This window comes from Antrostomus carolinensis, unplaced genomic scaffold, assembly GCF_000700745.2.
Source record: "Antrostomus carolinensis isolate BGI_N321 unplaced genomic scaffold, ASM70074v2 scaffold50843, whole genome shotgun sequence".
NCBI lineage: Eukaryota > Metazoa > Chordata > Aves > Caprimulgiformes > Caprimulgidae > Antrostomus > Antrostomus carolinensis.
In genome coordinates, this window is record NW_010304052.1 from 1,638 (window position 1) to 20,104 (window position 18,467).

At 40.3% G+C, this 18,467-nt stretch overlaps 1 protein-coding gene across 1 annotated transcript in view; it reads left to right on the plus strand.

Annotated features, from left to right (window-relative positions):
* Window positions 1–398: 398 nt before the first annotated feature.
* TECPR1 (tectonin beta-propeller repeat containing 1) overlaps window positions 399–18,467 on the plus strand; it is a gene marked incomplete at its 3' end in the record, with an annotated part of 20,682 nt that continues 2,613 nt past the window's right edge. Inside the window, exons 1-19 of the mRNA XM_010164306.1 lie at window positions 399–629; window positions 2,345–2,527; window positions 3,046–3,168; window positions 3,862–3,987; window positions 5,521–5,695; window positions 5,792–5,892; window positions 7,330–7,431; window positions 7,823–7,968; window positions 8,685–9,211; window positions 10,077–10,222; window positions 11,177–11,332; window positions 11,848–11,997; window positions 12,615–12,772; window positions 14,033–14,160; window positions 14,441–14,543; window positions 15,216–15,312; window positions 15,709–15,788; window positions 16,117–16,173; window positions 17,709–17,883. Of these exons, the coding sequence (XP_010162608.1) occupies window positions 399–629; window positions 2,345–2,527; window positions 3,046–3,168; window positions 3,862–3,987; window positions 5,521–5,695; window positions 5,792–5,892; window positions 7,330–7,431; window positions 7,823–7,968; window positions 8,685–9,211; window positions 10,077–10,222; window positions 11,177–11,332; window positions 11,848–11,997; window positions 12,615–12,772; window positions 14,033–14,160; window positions 14,441–14,543; window positions 15,216–15,312; window positions 15,709–15,788; window positions 16,117–16,173; window positions 17,709–17,883 (2,964 nt within the window). The remainder of the gene's footprint in view (window positions 630–2,344; window positions 2,528–3,045; window positions 3,169–3,861; window positions 3,988–5,520; window positions 5,696–5,791; window positions 5,893–7,329; window positions 7,432–7,822; window positions 7,969–8,684; window positions 9,212–10,076; window positions 10,223–11,176; window positions 11,333–11,847; window positions 11,998–12,614; window positions 12,773–14,032; window positions 14,161–14,440; window positions 14,544–15,215; window positions 15,313–15,708; window positions 15,789–16,116; window positions 16,174–17,708; window positions 17,884–18,467) is intronic.

Below are 18,467 nucleotides of genomic sequence, written 5' to 3' on the forward strand. Positions count from 1 at the left end.
CTGGCTTTGTGGAACTGAGATGAGCGGTGTGTCTAGCACGACCAGCATTACCAGCTCTTGAGAGCAAGGCCTTCTGCTATAAAATGGTTCGTAGTGCTTCCTCTCAGATCAGTGTTGACTTCTGTCCTCAGCTGCCAAAGCTGTCCTGTACTGTTGTGAGCGCTTGTAGGATGGACGGTAGTGTGTGGGTAGCAAGGTCTTTCACATGGAATTTCAGAGCTGTCCAAGAGGTGTAACTGTACAGCTCTGACTGAGAGACATCTGTTCTTTTTTAAAGACCATTCTTTACATCTTTACTTAATTTGATTGATGATGGCTCAGAGCAGCACTGATCTACAGTAGGTTCAAGATCCATTTTTTAAAGCTGTCATTAATAACTGCCTTTTTGCCTTTCAGACATGGCCATGCCCAGTTCCCTTTTGTGGGCTGTTGACATTTTTGGGAGGGTTTACACCCTGTCTACTGTCGGCCAGTACTGGGAGCTCTGTAAGGACACACAGCTGGAATTCAAACGGGTCTCTGCTGTCAAACAGTGCTGCTGGGGAATAGCTTGTGATCATCAAGTGTACACCTATGTGTTCTCGGGTGACGTTCCCATTAGGTACCAGGAAGAAACCTATGAGAATCAGGTATGGCGTGTTCCGGGTGCCTCTGTCACACACGCTGCCACGTACGCGTCAGGAAGGGACGGTAGCAGATCCGTACATCACCCGTCTGCGGGTGCTTCTCAGAAAGATTGTTTGGATTTGTTTGCATTTTTTACCTGGCGTTTCTGAAGAGTACATGTCTGCCAAATAGCAGGTTATTCTTTTAATATTTTAATTGCCAAAGGAAACTTTTACTTCCCTGCTCTTACCAAAAGCAGCGCCAGTGTGTACTACAGCCTGTTATATGCAGGCCATTTCAGACTGGAACGTTCACCCTTTTCACCTGATGTGTTCCTTTCCTTAGTGACAAATACACAAGCCCCTTAAGAAAATACCCAGTATAACTTCTAGGCAACAGAGATACATTATGAAAAATGTATTATTCTTTTTTAAAAAAGCTATTTTTTTATGTTTTAAAGAATTCTCTAATAAAGTCATAACTCTTCATTGAAGTACGTTTCCAGGTTTTTTGCATAGAAGAGTTATTAAGATGATCCTTCCTATGTGACATACTTAAAAAGAATGTCTTTAAAATAGTATTTTAAAGGAAATTTATCTATTTTGTTTTTAAGTTAACCGAAAATTATTTGAGAGAGAAAACCGAAAGATTTTCTTGAGCACATTTCTCTGCTTTCTAATCGGTAATGGAATAAATTTTAATTGAGAAAAGATATAAACTTACCTACGTGGGTAAAAATACAAGCTAATTTTATACATTATTAAACATTGATACAACTTCTCAGCCATTTAAGAATGTTCCATTTGTTAGGTAAACATGTTCTTTAAAAATGCAAATCTTTAAAGTAACAAATAAAATAAATTCAAAACTTTTGTTTTGTTTGTTCTAGGCTATGAAAAAAATGGAAAACAAAATACTAGAAAGCACAAAAGGAAATACTCTGCAAGAGCTAATAACAACAAAATTAAATAGTTTACTGATAATGTACAAAGCAATTTAGCCAGATTCCTGGTAAAAGTAAATAATATTTTGCATAAAAATTATAGAAGGATTTTGAACCACTCACTTTCCATGTGCCCTAAAATGTAAGGCGGTATTATATGACAAATTTTGCCAGTATTTCTATAGTAGGTAAGAGTGTGGGGAAAAGAAGAATTGCAGCTGCATTGGCAAAAACCCTAGCAAGTTATTTGTTCTGTAACTGATTAAAGCCAGATTTGGAAAAAAAAACCCCAACCCTGTTGGTATAACGTAAGAGACAAGGAAGATTTAGTGATGCAGTTACCTTGACATTGTTTCTGGCACAGAAGCTGTGCTGGTTTTCTGGCACAGGCAAGATGCTCGTCATCTTTCTCACGGGGAGTAGATGAGAGATCCCAAGGCTGTCTGTGCAGCGTTGTCCTAATGCTGCAGTATCATGGTGCCACACATCACCAAAGGAAAGAAGCACTGTTACTAGTAAAATATATCATCAGATGTTCCTATTTATCTAGCTGAAAATGACTTGGTTGGGACTAGCTCTGCAGTCAGCCTTTCTTTGATACTTAAAAAAGCTTCTTCCAAAGACTGTTAGCTAGGGGTTTACAGTGTGAACACTTTCTCATTCACCCCAGGAATTTATTCCTCTTCTACTGCAGAAAAAAAATAAATGTATCATCTGTGACTCCCTCGGGCTGCATAGATGTACAATGAAATAATGTGATCTCAAATAAAGTATTGTATTTATTATTTCTGGCAGCGCTGGAATCCAGTTGGTGGCTTTTGTGAGAAATTACTGCCCAGTGACCGGTGGCAGTGGAGTGATGTGAGCGGGCTAAAACATCAGCAGCTTGATAGTTTCACACTGCCTTCACCACACTGGGAGTGGGAGTCTGACTGGTATGTGGATGAAAATATTGGAGGGGAACCAACAGAGAAAGGGGTAGGTGAACAATATCAAAAAGAGATCTATTCTGGGAATCCTTAGTCTGTAAAATAAAAGGCACTTTTATAAAAGTGTAAAAGGTCTGTAAAAATAAAAGGCACAACTTCCCACAGCTGCTTCTTTCAGGAAAACAGCTCAGCTACCATGCAACACAAGGAAGGATCTTGTTTGAAGGATCTTGAAGTCTATAGGAGCTCTGATAGAAGCTTTTTGCTTTTGATCAGGTCACGAAATGCTGGCAATTGGATGCCATTGTTATTTAAGATCTTTACTATATAAAGAGTGTAAAATGCTTTACTGTGCCGTGTTTGTTCTGTGTATATCATGCAGAGGAATTTGGACATGATTCATAAGTCATTCATGGAATTAGCTGATCTGTTAATCAGTGCTGTTGAGACATGCACAGTAACTTGTACTGTGTTTGTAGAAGTGACTCTTGTGCAGAATTATTCTGACTTAGGATTTCAAGCTTTCCCTTGGTCTTGATTTTCATAAAAGAAAACCTCTGTTTGCAGGGCTGGACTTACGCCATAGACTTCCCCAGCACCTACACAAAGGATAAGAAATGGAATTCTTGTGTCAGACGCAGGAGATGGATCAGATACAGGAGATACAAATCACGGGATGTTTGGGCAAAGGTTCTGGATATCTTTTAAATATTAAATAAACTTATTTTCTGAAATACTCAATTATAAGTGCAGGGGAATTCATTTTTTTATCACTGCTTTGTAGGCTGGACCTGGATTCCTTGACTTCCAGCTTGTAATTCTCGCAAGCATAAATGGAAGGCTGGGATTTTTCATAGAAAGCTGTGGTAATAAGGTGCCAGGTTTCATGGTAGTGCAGGTGGAGATAGATGCTCAGCTCTTTTGCCAATTTCAAACCAACTTTTTAACTTCCTTTGGTTGTTTGACAAATCACTCTCTTTCCCGGTGGCACCTGTCTAGCATCGTTCACCAGCTGTGTCCTTTATCCATATGCAATAATTACTGTTCTTCAGTAATTATTGTTCCATTCTAAGAATGTACAAAAACTGTAATTTGTGATGTTCCAGTTTTCCAATTCAGAGAACATCGATATGCATTGTTCTGTGAGTAAAAATTTCCTTTAGTTAGGGGATGAAACACAGACTTCTTCATGCTGCTTCGGCAGCGTTTCCCCTCCCTTTGCATAGGGCAGCCTTGAATGAGAGGAAGAATCTCCAGGCTCGGCCACTTTAGTAAGTGATACATAAAGCAATCTGCAAGAAACAAGTCAGGCCTCCAGCCAAATCCCCTATCTATTTACAGTGTCTGTTCTTCTCTTCCCAATCTTCCTTTTCTTCGCTTCAGATCGTATCACAGGATGATCCAGATCAGTTGCCAGACCCTTTCAATGACATCTCCATTGGAGGATGGGAGATCACCGATGAGCCTCTTGGACGTTTATCAGTGTGGGCAGTTTCTTTACAAGGAAGGGTATGTGTGTGTTCCCTAAGTTTTCTGATATAAATTACTACTGAAAAGGAGTTAAATGCTTTTAAAGAGAGGCGGGTTTGTTACTGTCTTATGTTGGTAAGGAAAGACACTGTTGGCGCATCTGGCAGAGGATGTAAAAGCTGCTTTGGGACTACACTGTGTAACAACTTGTGTTGTAAATCAAAAGGCTTCATATCTCATAGAGTTGCTTTTTTATGGAAGCCTTAAACCTCTATAAACAGGTGAATCTTAAAAACTTGGGCTGAGTAGTGTCTTACATCCTGAAAAATGCCCAGAATGCAGACTGTGGCACTGGCAACAAAGAGAAGGAGCCTTAAAGCCTGGTGAAGATTCTTGCAAAGCATTTTGTCATGTCTCTGTGATGGAGAGTCGGGAATGATTCAAGGAAAGAGTTTGCAAAATGGTTTTCTAAGACTTATTGATCAGGAAATGGTAACATCCTGATTTGTCAATGCAGAATCCAGCTCTGCAATGTTTTCAATTTATTTCTGTTGAAAGCTATATGTCTTGTTTTGTTTTGTTTTGTTTTTGGCCTACCATAAGGTCTCTCGTCGTTTGCTCAGTGTTGTAAAGTTTTGAGTTGCGCTTTCCTTCCTTCATCCTTACAGCATGTATCTGACATTCCTTTGTCTCTAGACAATTTCTAACTTGTGGTCTCACAGAGAAGCATGTAACATGTTTTAACAGATAGCCTGAGATTTCAGTCACACTTGGCACTACCTGGAGAGGCAAGCATTCTTAAATTGTTTAAAATAAAATTCCCTATGCCTCATGCTTCCCAGTAATACGTGGCAAGCATCCCACTCCACAGGCTTACGTGACTGACACTGTAAAATGCTTTCATTTCCCAAGTAAAAATCCCTAGAGACATAAAGTATTTCTAACTATGAGGATTTAGCTCAGCAGTCATATTTTGGAGCACTCGTACCACAGGATGCTTTCTGTGTTTGACCTTCCTACTTTGACTGTGTTCTATAGAACAGTGCACAGGCAGTGGGAGCAAGACTGGCAAATGGACTGGATGTCACTGAAGGCTGCACCAAGAATGGAATTTTTTACTCATATTGTAGCAAGCTCTGTTCAGTGAAAGTGAGGTCAGGCTATCATCTAACAGTAACATTTTTGTGTTATATATTTGTTCATTCTTAGTTTATATAACATGCCCTGAAATACACTAAAGTGTTTTTTAAATGTTGAAATATACACAGAACTTGTAGCAATAAGTTACTGTACCCAGTCCAGATTTGCTTCCATGAAAAAAGCTAGTCTGTAGAAAAGCCTCCTCCCTTAGTACATAAGGAAATAGTCTTGAACTGCATAATCGAAATTAAAAAAATACCTTTAAAGGTCAGAGTGCATACACTGCATAAAAAGTCCTGTTGTTAAAGGGGATTAAACTGTTAAACTGTTCTTTCCAGTTTGTCTTTATGCTTGCCTCAATCATTTCATTGTTGTAGTGATATTTTTCCAAGTTTATATGTTGTTTTTTGGGGTTTTTTTAAACTTGTCTAGGTATGGTATAGAGAAAACGTCTGCCATCACAATCCAGAAGGTTCCGTATGGTCCTTAGTCAGCACTCCTGGTGAAGTTGTACAGATAAGCTGTGGACCTTATGACCTCCTTTGGGCAACTCTTTGGGAAGGGCAAGCTATTGTGAGAGAAGGAATTGATAGGAATAACCCTCAAGGTAAAGTTTGTTAAATTTAGCTGGAAGGCCCTTTGATTTATATAGTGTTGAATAAGCAACTAACCTACAATGCCTTCCGGGTTTTGTTTCTTGCAGGAATTTCCTGGAGTATTGTGGAGTCTCCAAGCTCTGAGAATGGGATTATGCATGTCTCTGTGGGTGTCGATGTGGTGTGGTGTGTTACAAAAGATAGAAAAGTAAGAGGTGTCATGCTCTGGTTCTGGTTTTTTCTCCCCTTTTGTATTTGCTTTTTTCAAACAGACATGTAACTTCCATAGGAAGCACTGGTGATTGGGACTGGCTATGCCCAGGGTTTGGGGAATTCCAGTCCCTCTCGCTGCTGTGGGAATGCTCTGTGGTTTGTGATATACACAGTTGCATTTAATTTAAAGGAGACTTTCTGCTTTTCTCTTGGAAATAATTTTCTAAACCCAAGTCAGACAGATGTGGTAGGTGGGTGGGGATGTAATAAGGGGCTACTTCTAAGGGATATTGAGCACTGAAATTGAAGGGACTCCAAGCTGCTCAGTATTGTTCCCACATATTCTGAAGGTTACATCAAAAGCAGCATGAGGAATATTTTCATCTTTGCTTTTCTGTGTGATTTTAGTTTTTTATCTTCCTACTGTAACTGTTCTGACTTCATCAGCCTTTTAATGTAGGGGAGGTTTATTTACTGACATATCTGTTATTTGCATGTATGATGACTTTCTTGCTGGAGTTTTAACTTAGAATCAGAATATCTTGATTTGGAAGGGACCCATTTTGATCATTGAATTGCAGGGAGTCTTAAGTCTTGAAGAATGTACTAGAGTGCTCCTGCACTGGTAGCAATCAAATCTCTTCATCCTGAATTCAAAACCAGAGATAAATTCTGTGCATATATAGCAGTTTTGAGTAATTGAGTTACTCTGGTTTAATGAGTTACTACTTGTCAGCTGAGCCATGGTAACAGGCTGTGCCCAGCCTGCTCCATCTGCCAAAGAAAACCACTATAATAAATGTAGATAAGCTGGCATGTTTTTCTTCAGATCTGCCACAAGATAGTCAAGGACACTGTTACATGATTCAACCAACAACTTCTAAAGTAGCCTCTGGCCACTGTGTGCCCATATGCTAAATACAGATGGAAATTTTTCCAGGTACTCAGCCCACAGACACTTTCTGATTGGTAAAAACTAGTCTAAGGGGAGACAATTTAAAGAGCTGTACCACTGAAAAGATCCCTCTGACAGTTCCCTCCATCAGCCCTGCTTCTAGGGTTTGAACATAAGAACACTATTTAGAGGCCCATTCCGAGACACCAAGCATAGCCTACAGTTGACATGTAATAGAAAGTATTTTTCCAGTGGCAGAGAAACAAACTGTCACAGAAAGTCATAACAAAAAGTCTGTTTTGTGGGCTGTTCTGGCTGTAGTTGGTCACAAGGACACACAGTCTGGGTACTATTAGAAGAATTATTTTATCTTTACCTGATAAAGAAAAAGAACCAAGGAGATAAGTGACTTCTTAAGGCAATGCAGCAAGTCAGTTTTAGAGATTAAGACTAATCTACTAAAGAAACTAAATTCCAGCTGTCTGCCTGCTAATGCAGAAGGAGCAAAATTTAGACTTTATGCTGTTGTTGTTGTAGGTGTGGTTTAGAAGAGGAGTCAACTCACATAATCCTTGTGGGACAAGCTGGATTGAAATGGTTGGAGAAATGATGATGGTAACTGTAGGCTTAAATAACCAGGTAAGAGCTGTACAGCAGTTGTGAGGATATTTATGTTCCCCTTTGTACAGGCAGTATTCACACGGGGTGAGGACTGTCAGCAGTGCCAGTATGGACAGCTGAACAAGAGGTCCACGTGCTTGAACTGCTAGGAAGGAATGTGTGGCTGAATTCTACACCAGAAGATAACAGTCAGCATGTCTCTTGTATTGCACATTCAGGTGTAAACAGTTTTCTCTTGATGGTACAGAATTTTATACTGCATCTACAGTATCAGCATTAAGAAAGAACACAAAAGGAAAATGCTGTGTTTAGATTTTTACACTAAATATTCCACCACTGCATGTTTTTTGTAGCTGGTGTCTGCCTGCATGCCACACCATTTCCTTCACCGAGCCTTCTCCTTCCCTAGGTCTGGGGAATTGGCTGTGATGACAGGGCAGTTTATTTTCGTCAAGGTGTCACACCAAGCGAGCTCAGTGGGAAGACATGGAAGGCAATTGTATCTGGCCGAGAGAGTGACAAATCTCAGACTGGGAGCTCAACAAGTCTGCTCAGGTACTTAGTAAAATACCTGCTTGAGACTTTGTACGCCAAGAGTTTCAATGCTGGGAGATATTTCTTTACATTCAGATGGTACAGACAGGGAGGAGCAGGTAAGGCGTCTCTAATCATTATGTATGCCAAAAAGCATTTGTGTTTTTTGTCATTAAAATTAACAATAAGCAGAAGTTGTTGCACTCAAGAGTAGAAACTGAAGCTCCCACTTTGGAATTCACTCCTTTCCTAGAGAGATTAAATAAGCAACTCCCCACTGACTGCTGGTCTCTTGGCTCTGCCAGACATGCCAGTGGAGCTGGGAGTGCTGCAGAAGCTGCTTGTTTGAGTCTGAGTGTGCTCTGAGTAGAAGCCCTCCATAGTTAAGAGAAAAATAATGAAATTAATAATGGGCTTTAAAAAATACTATTCATTCTTTCATATCCAGAAAATGTGATGTTGCTTCAGTGTTTTCCTGAGAGTTAGAGGCAGCCTACACCACCAGTTGTTTGAAAAGATCAATGAAATACCTTTCTGTGTTTCAGATCTATTAGACTGGTCTGCCAGATTTGTGTTAGACTCTTTGCCTTGATGACAGAGTTTGACCTTTAAAAAAGAAGTCTGCTGTTTCTCTCATAAAGCTGAAATGCTAGGTCAATTCCTGTATGCCTGTGGTCTAAGGCCTGTGCTAATTTATAATGCTTTGAATGCTAATTCATTATCTATTTGTCCTTTAGTGCTGGCTGTTTCTTTACGGATGATATTCAAAGCCAAATGAACACGATCATTCAGGGTGATGCAGATACTTCCTCTGATACAGAGCTTCCAAATGTACCCGTGAGCCTTGCCAAGCCTTCCCCGATGGGAGCTGCAGCCAGCAGCAGTGGTAACAGCACAGGCAACCAGACAGCAGAAACACATGCAAATTTCACTGTGGATCCTCTGGACTCTGATCAAGGAGAAGCCACTGTTACTTCGACTAGTAATGAGAAAGCTAATCTTGAAATCCATAAATCTTCTACAAACCCAAATCCTTCTGCAGAACTGCAGTGGACAAACATTGACTTGAAGGAGGCCCAAAAGCATCCAGTCCTCTCTGTCAGCAGCTTTGCAGAGACATCCAGCCTGTCTTCCCTTGGCATGTTCTCGGTGGGAGCTGAAGAACAGTACGGAGTCGATGAGCACCCACTGTGGGCCTGGGTGTCTGGAGGAGGCTGTCTTGTAGATTTGCACAGCCCATTGAAATGGTTCACTGTTCCATCAGGTACTATCCAGTCACCACAACAGACCCTAATTCCCAATCATATTTCAATATGCTCTTTAAGAAAAATGTTGGTTTGGTTTTTTTGAACAAAGCCATGGTGCAAAACTTCTGATAACCATTTACTGTTATTGCAGTTTGTTTATACTCTCCACGTCTGAGGATAGTGCTGCATGTGTTTAGCTGTAAAGCACTTTGGCATTGAGATATATAAATGTCAAGGTGATATTTTCTCAATGAGTTTCTGTAAGAATTGTGTAAAATAATCTGTGCTGGATCTGCATCTGATTTTTAATTCCGCTGAAACTGCAATTTCATGCAAAACCTATAATATTACTGAACAGTAACTGAAAGTAGTGAAAAGGGCTCTCTTTGGAGAGACACAGATGCCACAAATAACTGCCTCGCTCCTGCCATTCCTACTGAAACAAGGGTAAGATAGAGAAATTACTTGGAGGCATTGTGAATGGGAGCCCAGCTGATGACTGCACAGGGTTAGAATTTAGATTCTTGAAAGACAGTGGAATATAGTGATATTTTCAAAATAAACCATGAAGTGTGGCATCCCAGTATTTAATAGCAATGTAACTCTTAATGTATTCTGTTACCTCATTGTCTTGTAGTTTAGTGACAGAACTCCCAGCAAAGGTTATAGCTTTGAAAGATTCTATATAATCATCCAGTGATCCCATTTCTGTGCATCATTTACAAAGTCTGGCTGTAACACATTGATTCCAGAGTATAACAAGTAGAAAAATTATGTCAGACTGGGTTGAATCAGTGCAGTGTTCAAAGCAGCATCGTGTTTTACCTATCACAGAACTGCATTCGAAGCTCACTGGAGTTTATTGTTTGGGTTCTGTCCTAGGTTTGTCATCGTCTGTGCAATCTCTGTCTCTGTCTATCACTCCAGCGCAGACAGCAGCGTGGCGAAAGCAGATTTTCCAGCAGCTCAGTGAGAGGACAAAGCGGGAACTGGAGAATTTTAGGCACTATGAACAGGCCATTGAGCAGGTGAGCAATGATGACACTTTCTCTTGCCTACTAAACCCATCTGTCGATACTGGACATCAATAATACGTTTCTGATGTGCTGATCTGAACTTACTGTCAGCTTTATATTCTTGTCCTTATTTCTGTCTATGACAACTTTCCTGGATTATCACTGTCTGAGCTCCCTATGGGAAACTAACAGCTTATCAAGCATGGAGCAGCAATCTTTATCTAAAAACATTAGCTGACAGTTTTGTATAAGAGCAAATAAAGCATTGGCCAGCATTATTTGACTGAAACCTCAAATCCACAGAAAAATGTTTGCAACAGTGGAACATTGTATGAATTATCCCACCACAAGACAAGGCTTCTTAATTGAAACAGTGACTCAAATAGGTGAACTTTCTCTCTCTGCAACCATTAAGGGATTAATGTAACGTGTAATAAAGCAATGATGCAAACGTCAAGAGCAGCACTTAAATAGCAGCACTTTTGTTTGATGTTCCCTTTGCTACGACTCCTCAGCTCAGAGGAGAATTCAGATTCATTCACATTTTTGGTCCCTTCATTGCTAATTGCCAAATGACATCTGGAATTCATTTGATTAAAAACACTTGAGTCCAGGGGTTTAATGAAGTTTAAAAAGATTATGTCCAAAGCCTTTAAAGTCCAAACAGAAATTGTGTTACAACAAGGAGCACACTAGACTCAATTAGTATCTGTGTGCTATCATATTCTTGCAGAGGCTACTACTGATGTACACATGCTATTTCAGTGCCTTTCTGTCCAGTTTTGTTAGTGTTCATTTTGTATTCAGCTTCCTGAACACTCTGGTGTACTCTTTGTTAGAGTTAGCTGATATGGTACAGACTAACCTGCAGCAGAGATTTCTTGTGGTCACAAAAAATAGTATTTGGGAGAAAGAAGAAGAGTCATGCAGTTTCCTTACTCCTGGAAATTTGTGTTTGTGTTGCAGTCAGTTTGGGTTAAAACTGGGGCCTTGCAATGGTGGAGGAATTGGAAGCCTCATAAATGGATGGATGTCCGAGTCGCACTTGAACAGTTCACTGGGAGCGATGGAATGCGCGACAGCATCCTGTTCATCTACTACATGTATCAAGAGGAGAAAAAGGTGTGTTCAGCTTGAGACCCTTGAGAGTGTTGCATTTGGCAAAGGAAAACCTTTGAAGGAAAAACAGTGTTCTTCAGGGAGATGAATTATGGTACACTATTGTTCTGAGTTTTGGGAAGTAATTCAAATGCAGCGCAGGGTACTGGCAAACTGCAAGCTTTTCTGAGCTGTAGCTGTCTTGGCACTATGTCAGAAATGCCCGGTCAGCAACCATCCACATTGCTTAAGCCATCAGCTTTGCACCAATTAGGAATTCTTTTGGAAGTTCAAAATGTTCTTGATCTTGAAGAAAGAGCCAAGCTTGGCTGGCCACGGCTTTCATCAGTAGGGTTAATGCGTGTGGGCAGTATGAATCAGAGGTACTGCAGGACTGGAAGCGGAGCTGGATTCCTTCTGCACCAGAACTGATTCTTTGCTATCCTTGGCAGGAAAATGCCTCCTGAAGTGCAAAAATGCTGGCGTTGAGGGAGGTGTACCCAAGTTTGCCTCAGTCACATTTTCTTTTCTTGTCTTAGTATATCCACGTGTTCCTGAATGAAGTCACTATTATAGTTGAAGTTCTGAATGAAGCCAAACACTCCTTTGCATTGTATACACCTGAAAGGACGAAGCAGCGATGGCCGATCCGCCTAGCAGCCACAACAGAGCAAGAAATGCACGACTGGGTAATCCTCTGAATTTTTCATTTCAAGCTGACAATATCTGAAATAAAACATAAAAGCTAGTCTCTGAAATCTCAGCATTACATTAACAGTATCTGTTTTACAAGGTAGGTATTTAAAAAGTCTGTTCAAACTTTTTTAGAGACACTTGAGGCTTCCTGTCTCCTCTGGAGTTTGCACGCTTTCTGGTGCTGCAGTTATCCACAGTAAAACCAATTTTGTTTTTCCTTCTCCTCCTATCTCCAGATATAGATTAGGCTACAAATGAGTCAGGAGTTTCGTTCAGTTAGTCTGTTCTTCTGCGTTGGTAGAACAACTGTTACCTGTTTTCACTGCTGTAGCGAGTCTTATGTATAGGCAGGCAGGCATTTACACACTGAGGCAATGGAAAACCTGAAAGGTCCTTCAAAATGATCAGACACTGCAAACCACATTGGTTCCAGTGATTGTCTTAATTTCTAAAACACTGAATTCCAGTGCCTTTGAGAAAAAACTGCTAATTCACTTTGCTGATATGCAAGAACCCGCAAAGGTGAAACTTTGTTTTGTAGTGCTGAAGCATCTGTGGAAGTTTTCTCACTGTAAATGAAGCTTTTGGTTCTCTGCTGCTTGTTTTGTAGCTGTCTCTGCTGAACATGTCCTGTTGTGAAAGCAGACGGATTCAAGGCCCTCCTTCTCACCACGCCATTTGGTCAGTTACTTGTAAAGGAGATATCTTTGTTAGTGAGCCAAGTCCTGAACTGGAGGCCGGACCACACCTGATGCCGTGTGATCAAATGTAAGAGGTTTCAGAAGCTGTTCTTTCTGCATGGGATGCCCTCCAGAAAAGATGGTCTTTCATGTCCAGTCAGTGGCTTTGATGGCCTGTTGTAGTGTACAGTGCACTGCAGATGTCTGTCAACGACAGGGCTAACGGCTGCCTTCATATTCCTAAGTACATCTGAAGAAATTCACTAAATCATATTTTAATTCTTAATGCTGGAACTATTCATGCGATTTCAAAAGCCTTTCTTATTGAGATCCCATTTTTTTTGTGATTGCCTCTTTAATGCCATAATTATTTAAATTAAGAGATGGCCTAGACTATAAGTAAACCCTAATCACTGCAATGGTAATGTAATTTGAGCTTTCAGTCTTATCTGAGTCAGGAAATCTGAAAATCTCAGTTCCTCCATAGTCATTACAGTGCAGGAGCAGCTTCTTTAAAGTTTCTGTTACTACTGTGACAATATAGTACTGCAATATACTACAATATAGACTGTTCAAGCAAAAAAATAGCAGCCTCAGAACTGGGGAGTTAAAGGCCAATCCTTGCAAAGTGTCTTTGAATAATACCTGAGAAATCCTTTAGTCCTTTTCCTTCAGACTACAGCACCTTCAATATCTGACAAAGCACAAAGCTGATGTGCTCTTGCATCTTAGTTTGGGGGATCAGTGACCTAGGTGATCTCCTGCCATTCTAACTAAAATACTCCTCTGCAATCTCTTTATTTTCCCCATTCTTCCCCAGAAAAGTACAACAGCCAGCTGGCTGTGTAAAGCACCAGAAAAGGATTAACCTGCAAAGATTAGGAGAACAGGAGGAATTAAAGCCCTTGTTTTTACCAAGCTCCATAGTTAATATATAAATCATTTGTTTTCTTGTTAGATCAAGGCAACTGATAGCTTTTAAAAAATGAGGATGAAGTTAAAGCTGAGGCAGTTGATGGCCACTAAGACATAAAGATTCTAGCAAGATCACCCTAACTAATGTTTAAATATATATATATTTAAGCCATAAAATGAAAGTAAAATACTTTAAAGTCTCAGAATTCCAAGTGGAGGCAGACAGGTTCCTTCCAGCTAACTTTTCAGTAGTTGTTCAGAGGGAAATGTTTTCAACTGGCAACTGCCTTCACTTACAGATTGCACAGAGGTTGAACAAACGACCGTATAAAGTTGCATGTCCTTAATATTGCTGAGTTGTAGGAGGGGGAAGCATACATTCCTGATAGACGTGGTGTAGAGTGCCTGTAAAATGTTGTCCTTTTTCTGTCAGGTTTTGGCGTCAAGTCGGAGGTCATCTTCGAGTGGTAGAGTGCAATAACCGAGGCGTTGTGTGGGGCATCGGATATGATCACACAGCTTGGGTCTATACTGGTGGATATGGAGGTGGCTTCATCCAAGGTATGGACAACTGGTCTGCTGCGGCAGGCACGTTTCTTGCTTATCTTCATGACTGGGTCAGCTCTTCAAGCCGTTTCAGTTGTCCTTCCTTTCGCCTAACTAACGTAGGGTTATACAGTGAATGGGCCACGCATTAGGAAGGAATTGGTATTGCTGGTTTATATTTATATTTTCAGCTTAAGGGTGAGAAAATGAGCAATATTACTGTGGCTATTGGAGCTTAGGATGTAGTGTCTTTAAGGTTTAGCTTTACTATAATCAAATAACTTATTTCTCACAGGACTGGCCAGTAGTGCTGATAACATTTATACACAGTCAGATGTGAAATGCGTTTACATCTATGAGAACCAGCGGTGGAACCCCGTCACTGGATATAGCAGCAGGTTACCTACTCAGTTTATTGTATTTATTTAATGTAATTTCTTACTACTGTCAAATGAAACAAGGGGTTTGTTGTAGCTTTTCAGAATAGTCATTACAGTTATCGTGTCTTCAGCCTCCTCCAGCATTTATTAACTGGAGATGGAAGGAGCAGTGTTTCTCAATTTTCTAGATTTGTAATTATCCATTGAAAATGCACTTGTAGCAAAACATTCCAGATTTGTGCTTTGTGAGTGCACAAAGTGTGCCTGCTTGCAACATCTTTCATTATTAAGGCCATACAGCAAAGTTCTTATTAGGATCTATATATTCATGTACGTCCTGTGCTAAATACATGGGGTCCTTGAATAGTATATTTGAACAGAAGTGTTGAAAAAGCATTCACATACATGGGTGTTTGTGCCAGAGAAACTTCCAGTTTTAAATAGTAGTGAGGAATATCACTCTACAGACACAAGTTGACATGGTCCTCACGTTTGGTGTAACTGGAAGCAATTGTACAGATTCTTTCCCGCTATCCTCAGCACTCAGATGATATTTCTAAATACAGAGATGAGTGATGGAAGACTGTTTCGTGTATGAAAGTAGGAAGTGTACAAATAGGCTTTTCTTCCCTCGCCTTGTATACTCTGTTGTAAATGACCTTGCATTCCTTGTACACTGTTTCACCACAGAGGCCTGCCCACAGACAGATACATGTGGAGCGATGCATCTGGCCTGCAGGAATGTACAAAAATAAATACCAAGCCTCCTTCTCCGCAGTGGTCTTGGGTAAATTTTGTCTTAAAAGTCTTTTTACTAAGAAGGCAAGGCTTAGCAAATAGGATACAGGAGTTGGGCTTAAGTGACCCGGGTTTTCTTCCTGGATTTGTTGTAATATTTAACCTTGGTTTCCCCATTTATACAATAGCAATAGTATTCCATAGGCAAAACAATGTTAAGCATTGAGTTGGATTTTTTTGTTTAGTGGGACTTAGACTTCTGTTCCAATCCTCTTCAACTGAATTAAAAAGACTTGGGAACCTTTGTGTGAATTTATATTGCAAGTATTAGAAGGTTTCTATCAAGTCATTGCACTCCAAGAGGTGGAGGGAAATAGCAGAAGAGGTTATTTCTGTTACACATTAGGTGTTGATTGTGTTTGTTATTGTCTCCTTTTGACAACAGGTATCCGATTGGTATATTGATTTTAATACCTCAGGCGGAACTGATCGGGAAGGCTGGCAGTACGCAGCAGACTTTCCAGCGTAAGGAGATACCTTCCTCTGCCTAAAATCCTAGCAGGAAAATGCCATACTGAAGACCTCATTTCTGCTTGCTTGCTGTTTTTTACATTAACTGTGCTTTAACAGGGACAAGCGTGCCTTTATTTCTCTCTTTGTGTGGGGATACTAGCACTGAAATTTGCTGGGGAGGGAGGGCAGAAAGGCAAGCTTAGCAAACTGTAGTTTCAAGCGTTTTCAAGTCATTAGGCATGTCTGGTGGGCAGATAGATGGACAGTGCTCTCAGGCTGGCACTGATGTTGGAAATGCTCTGACACCCTCATTAACACCTGTTTAAATCTGGTTTGGTAGGTCCTACCACGGTCACAAGACAATGAAAGACTTTGTGCGACGGAGGCGCTGGGCAAGGTGAGGAACTCAGATGTAAATAAGTTTTGAACTTGAATGCTAACTGTTCCCTAGAAGTCATCTTTAGTTATGAGGGGAAAAAGTCTTGTAACCCAATCAACAAAAGCAATAGTAAAGAAACCTGCAATAGATAACCCACCTCCAATAGAGAAGGTGATGATCTTTAGCATTATGGCTTTAATTTTAAGCCTTTACAGGTAGCTACCCTGTTTGATTTTGTGGGATCTGTAGAGAAAAGTCAGCTAGCTATTCTCTGTATCTGATTTTCCTTATGGTAAATGATTAAGGAATAATCAGGAATAGTAAGGAACAGTAGACTCCAGGTATATTAGCACATACTAGGTCACTTGCAGCAACTGGTAATATGTCTGTTTATTAATAGTTTTAACATATGAATTCCACATACTGCATACTAGGCAACAGATAATCCCAACCCCAATTAAGTCACAGTACACTATATTCAGGGGCAGCCTGTAAAAGAGCAAACTGCCGCTATATTCTATCCTATTAAGCAGGGACAATCTGTCCATTGACTATTTTTTCCAACTTTTCTATGCTTTCTGTCCTAGAGTATCTAACAGCTCTGCTAATAATTCGCTGTGAACTCACAGTTAAACGTTGCTCTGTTTGTTATTGAGACTACAAGGACAGTATTTTGGCCCTTTATAAAGTTCTTTGAAGTAAGGTCCTGAAGCATCAAATTGTTGTTCTGGGATGTGCAACAAAACAAAGAACATCTAATCAATCAGAATGGTGACTTGAAGTAAAAGAAGTAACTTGAGAAATACCCTCAAGCCAAGTTTTAGCTATCAATTCAAAATTGAAAACAAGTAGGGAACAGCTCAAGGCTGGATCCAGTTTTTCAGAACTGGAGAAACAAGGAATGTCCTGAGTTTTTTAGGATATTCTTCATAGACAGAAATTGCTGTTGGGATGATAGAATCTCACATAGTTTCCCTAATACACAGCACTACTTCCTTGCAGTTTCCACAGAAAAACAGACAAATTTCCAGAATGATCTACCTCCACCTCTTTAATTTAGAGCTGCCTTATCTCTGCCTACCTCAGGATGCTACATAACTTTCTAACAGGCTCCACCAAAAAACTACTTGTAAAATGATTCCCTTAACCAAGAGAGGAAGGAACAAACTGGGCGTGGAGTTGTCTCTGCCGTGTGATTCTCAGCTTGGGGTCAAATATGCATTATCCAGCTGTTCCCCAGTGAGTTTTTGAGAGCTAAGGAGCAGTGTAGCACAAGCTGCAGACGTCTTGGGTGGCCTTGGTTTTATAAAGTAACTTTTTTTAAAAAACAGAAGCTCTGAGAAATCGGTAATATGTCAGAATTCAAAACCTGATACAAAACATGATGGATTGCTGTGAACTCCTTTCAAATTAAAAAATACTAACACTTATTGTACCTGCTTAATGAAAAAAAAAATCAGGATTGTTTGCAGCAAAGTGAGCAATGGACCAGGAAACAAATTGGGTTATAGAAAGTACGTACTTCTGACGGGCTTGGGGTTTTTTTGCTTCAGAAAATGTAAGATAGTCACCAGCGGGCCATGGCTGGAAGTGCCTCCTGTTACCCTGTGGGACATCTCCATAATTCCCAGTTCAGATGCAGATGATGAAGAAGCAGTAGCACTGTGGGCAATCAGTGACAAAGGAGACGTGCTCTGCAGACTTGGAGTGACACAGCAAAATCCAGCTGTAAGGCTCCCTGTTTATTTTTACTGCCTTATTGATGTATTTAATGTAATTACACAAGTACATGCAGCCATGCAGTGCCCTCTCTCAAAGCACCTTGTTATTTTTTCCCTTTTATGTCCCAGATTTGAAAGTCCTTGTCCATCAACTGTAACACAGTTTGCTGCCTACATTTCTTACAGTAGCGCTTCTCTTGCATAATCTACCTTATGTCATGTCACTTGCAGGAGCCTCTCAGCCCCTGTGTATCTTCTTGTGAAGCATTTCACTTCCACTTTCTGCACCGATAGCTTAGTTCCTCTTTTTTTTTTTTCCCCCAATTGTTGATAATGTGTGTATCCCCTTTAAATGAACTGCTGAGGGATAGAATTCCTCTAAAATATGATCCCGAACTTATGCCCTTTGGTATCAGTAGGAGTTTGTCCATTGACTCTTCTGGGCCTGGAGCTGACTCTGCGTATTTAAGGTGGGTGGGCCTGGACATACCTACAGATTTGACTTTTTTTATGGATTGGGACAGAACTACTGAACTAGTGTCCAGTAAAGTATGCAGAAAGGAACAAATAGTCCCAGTAACTTCAGCAGGA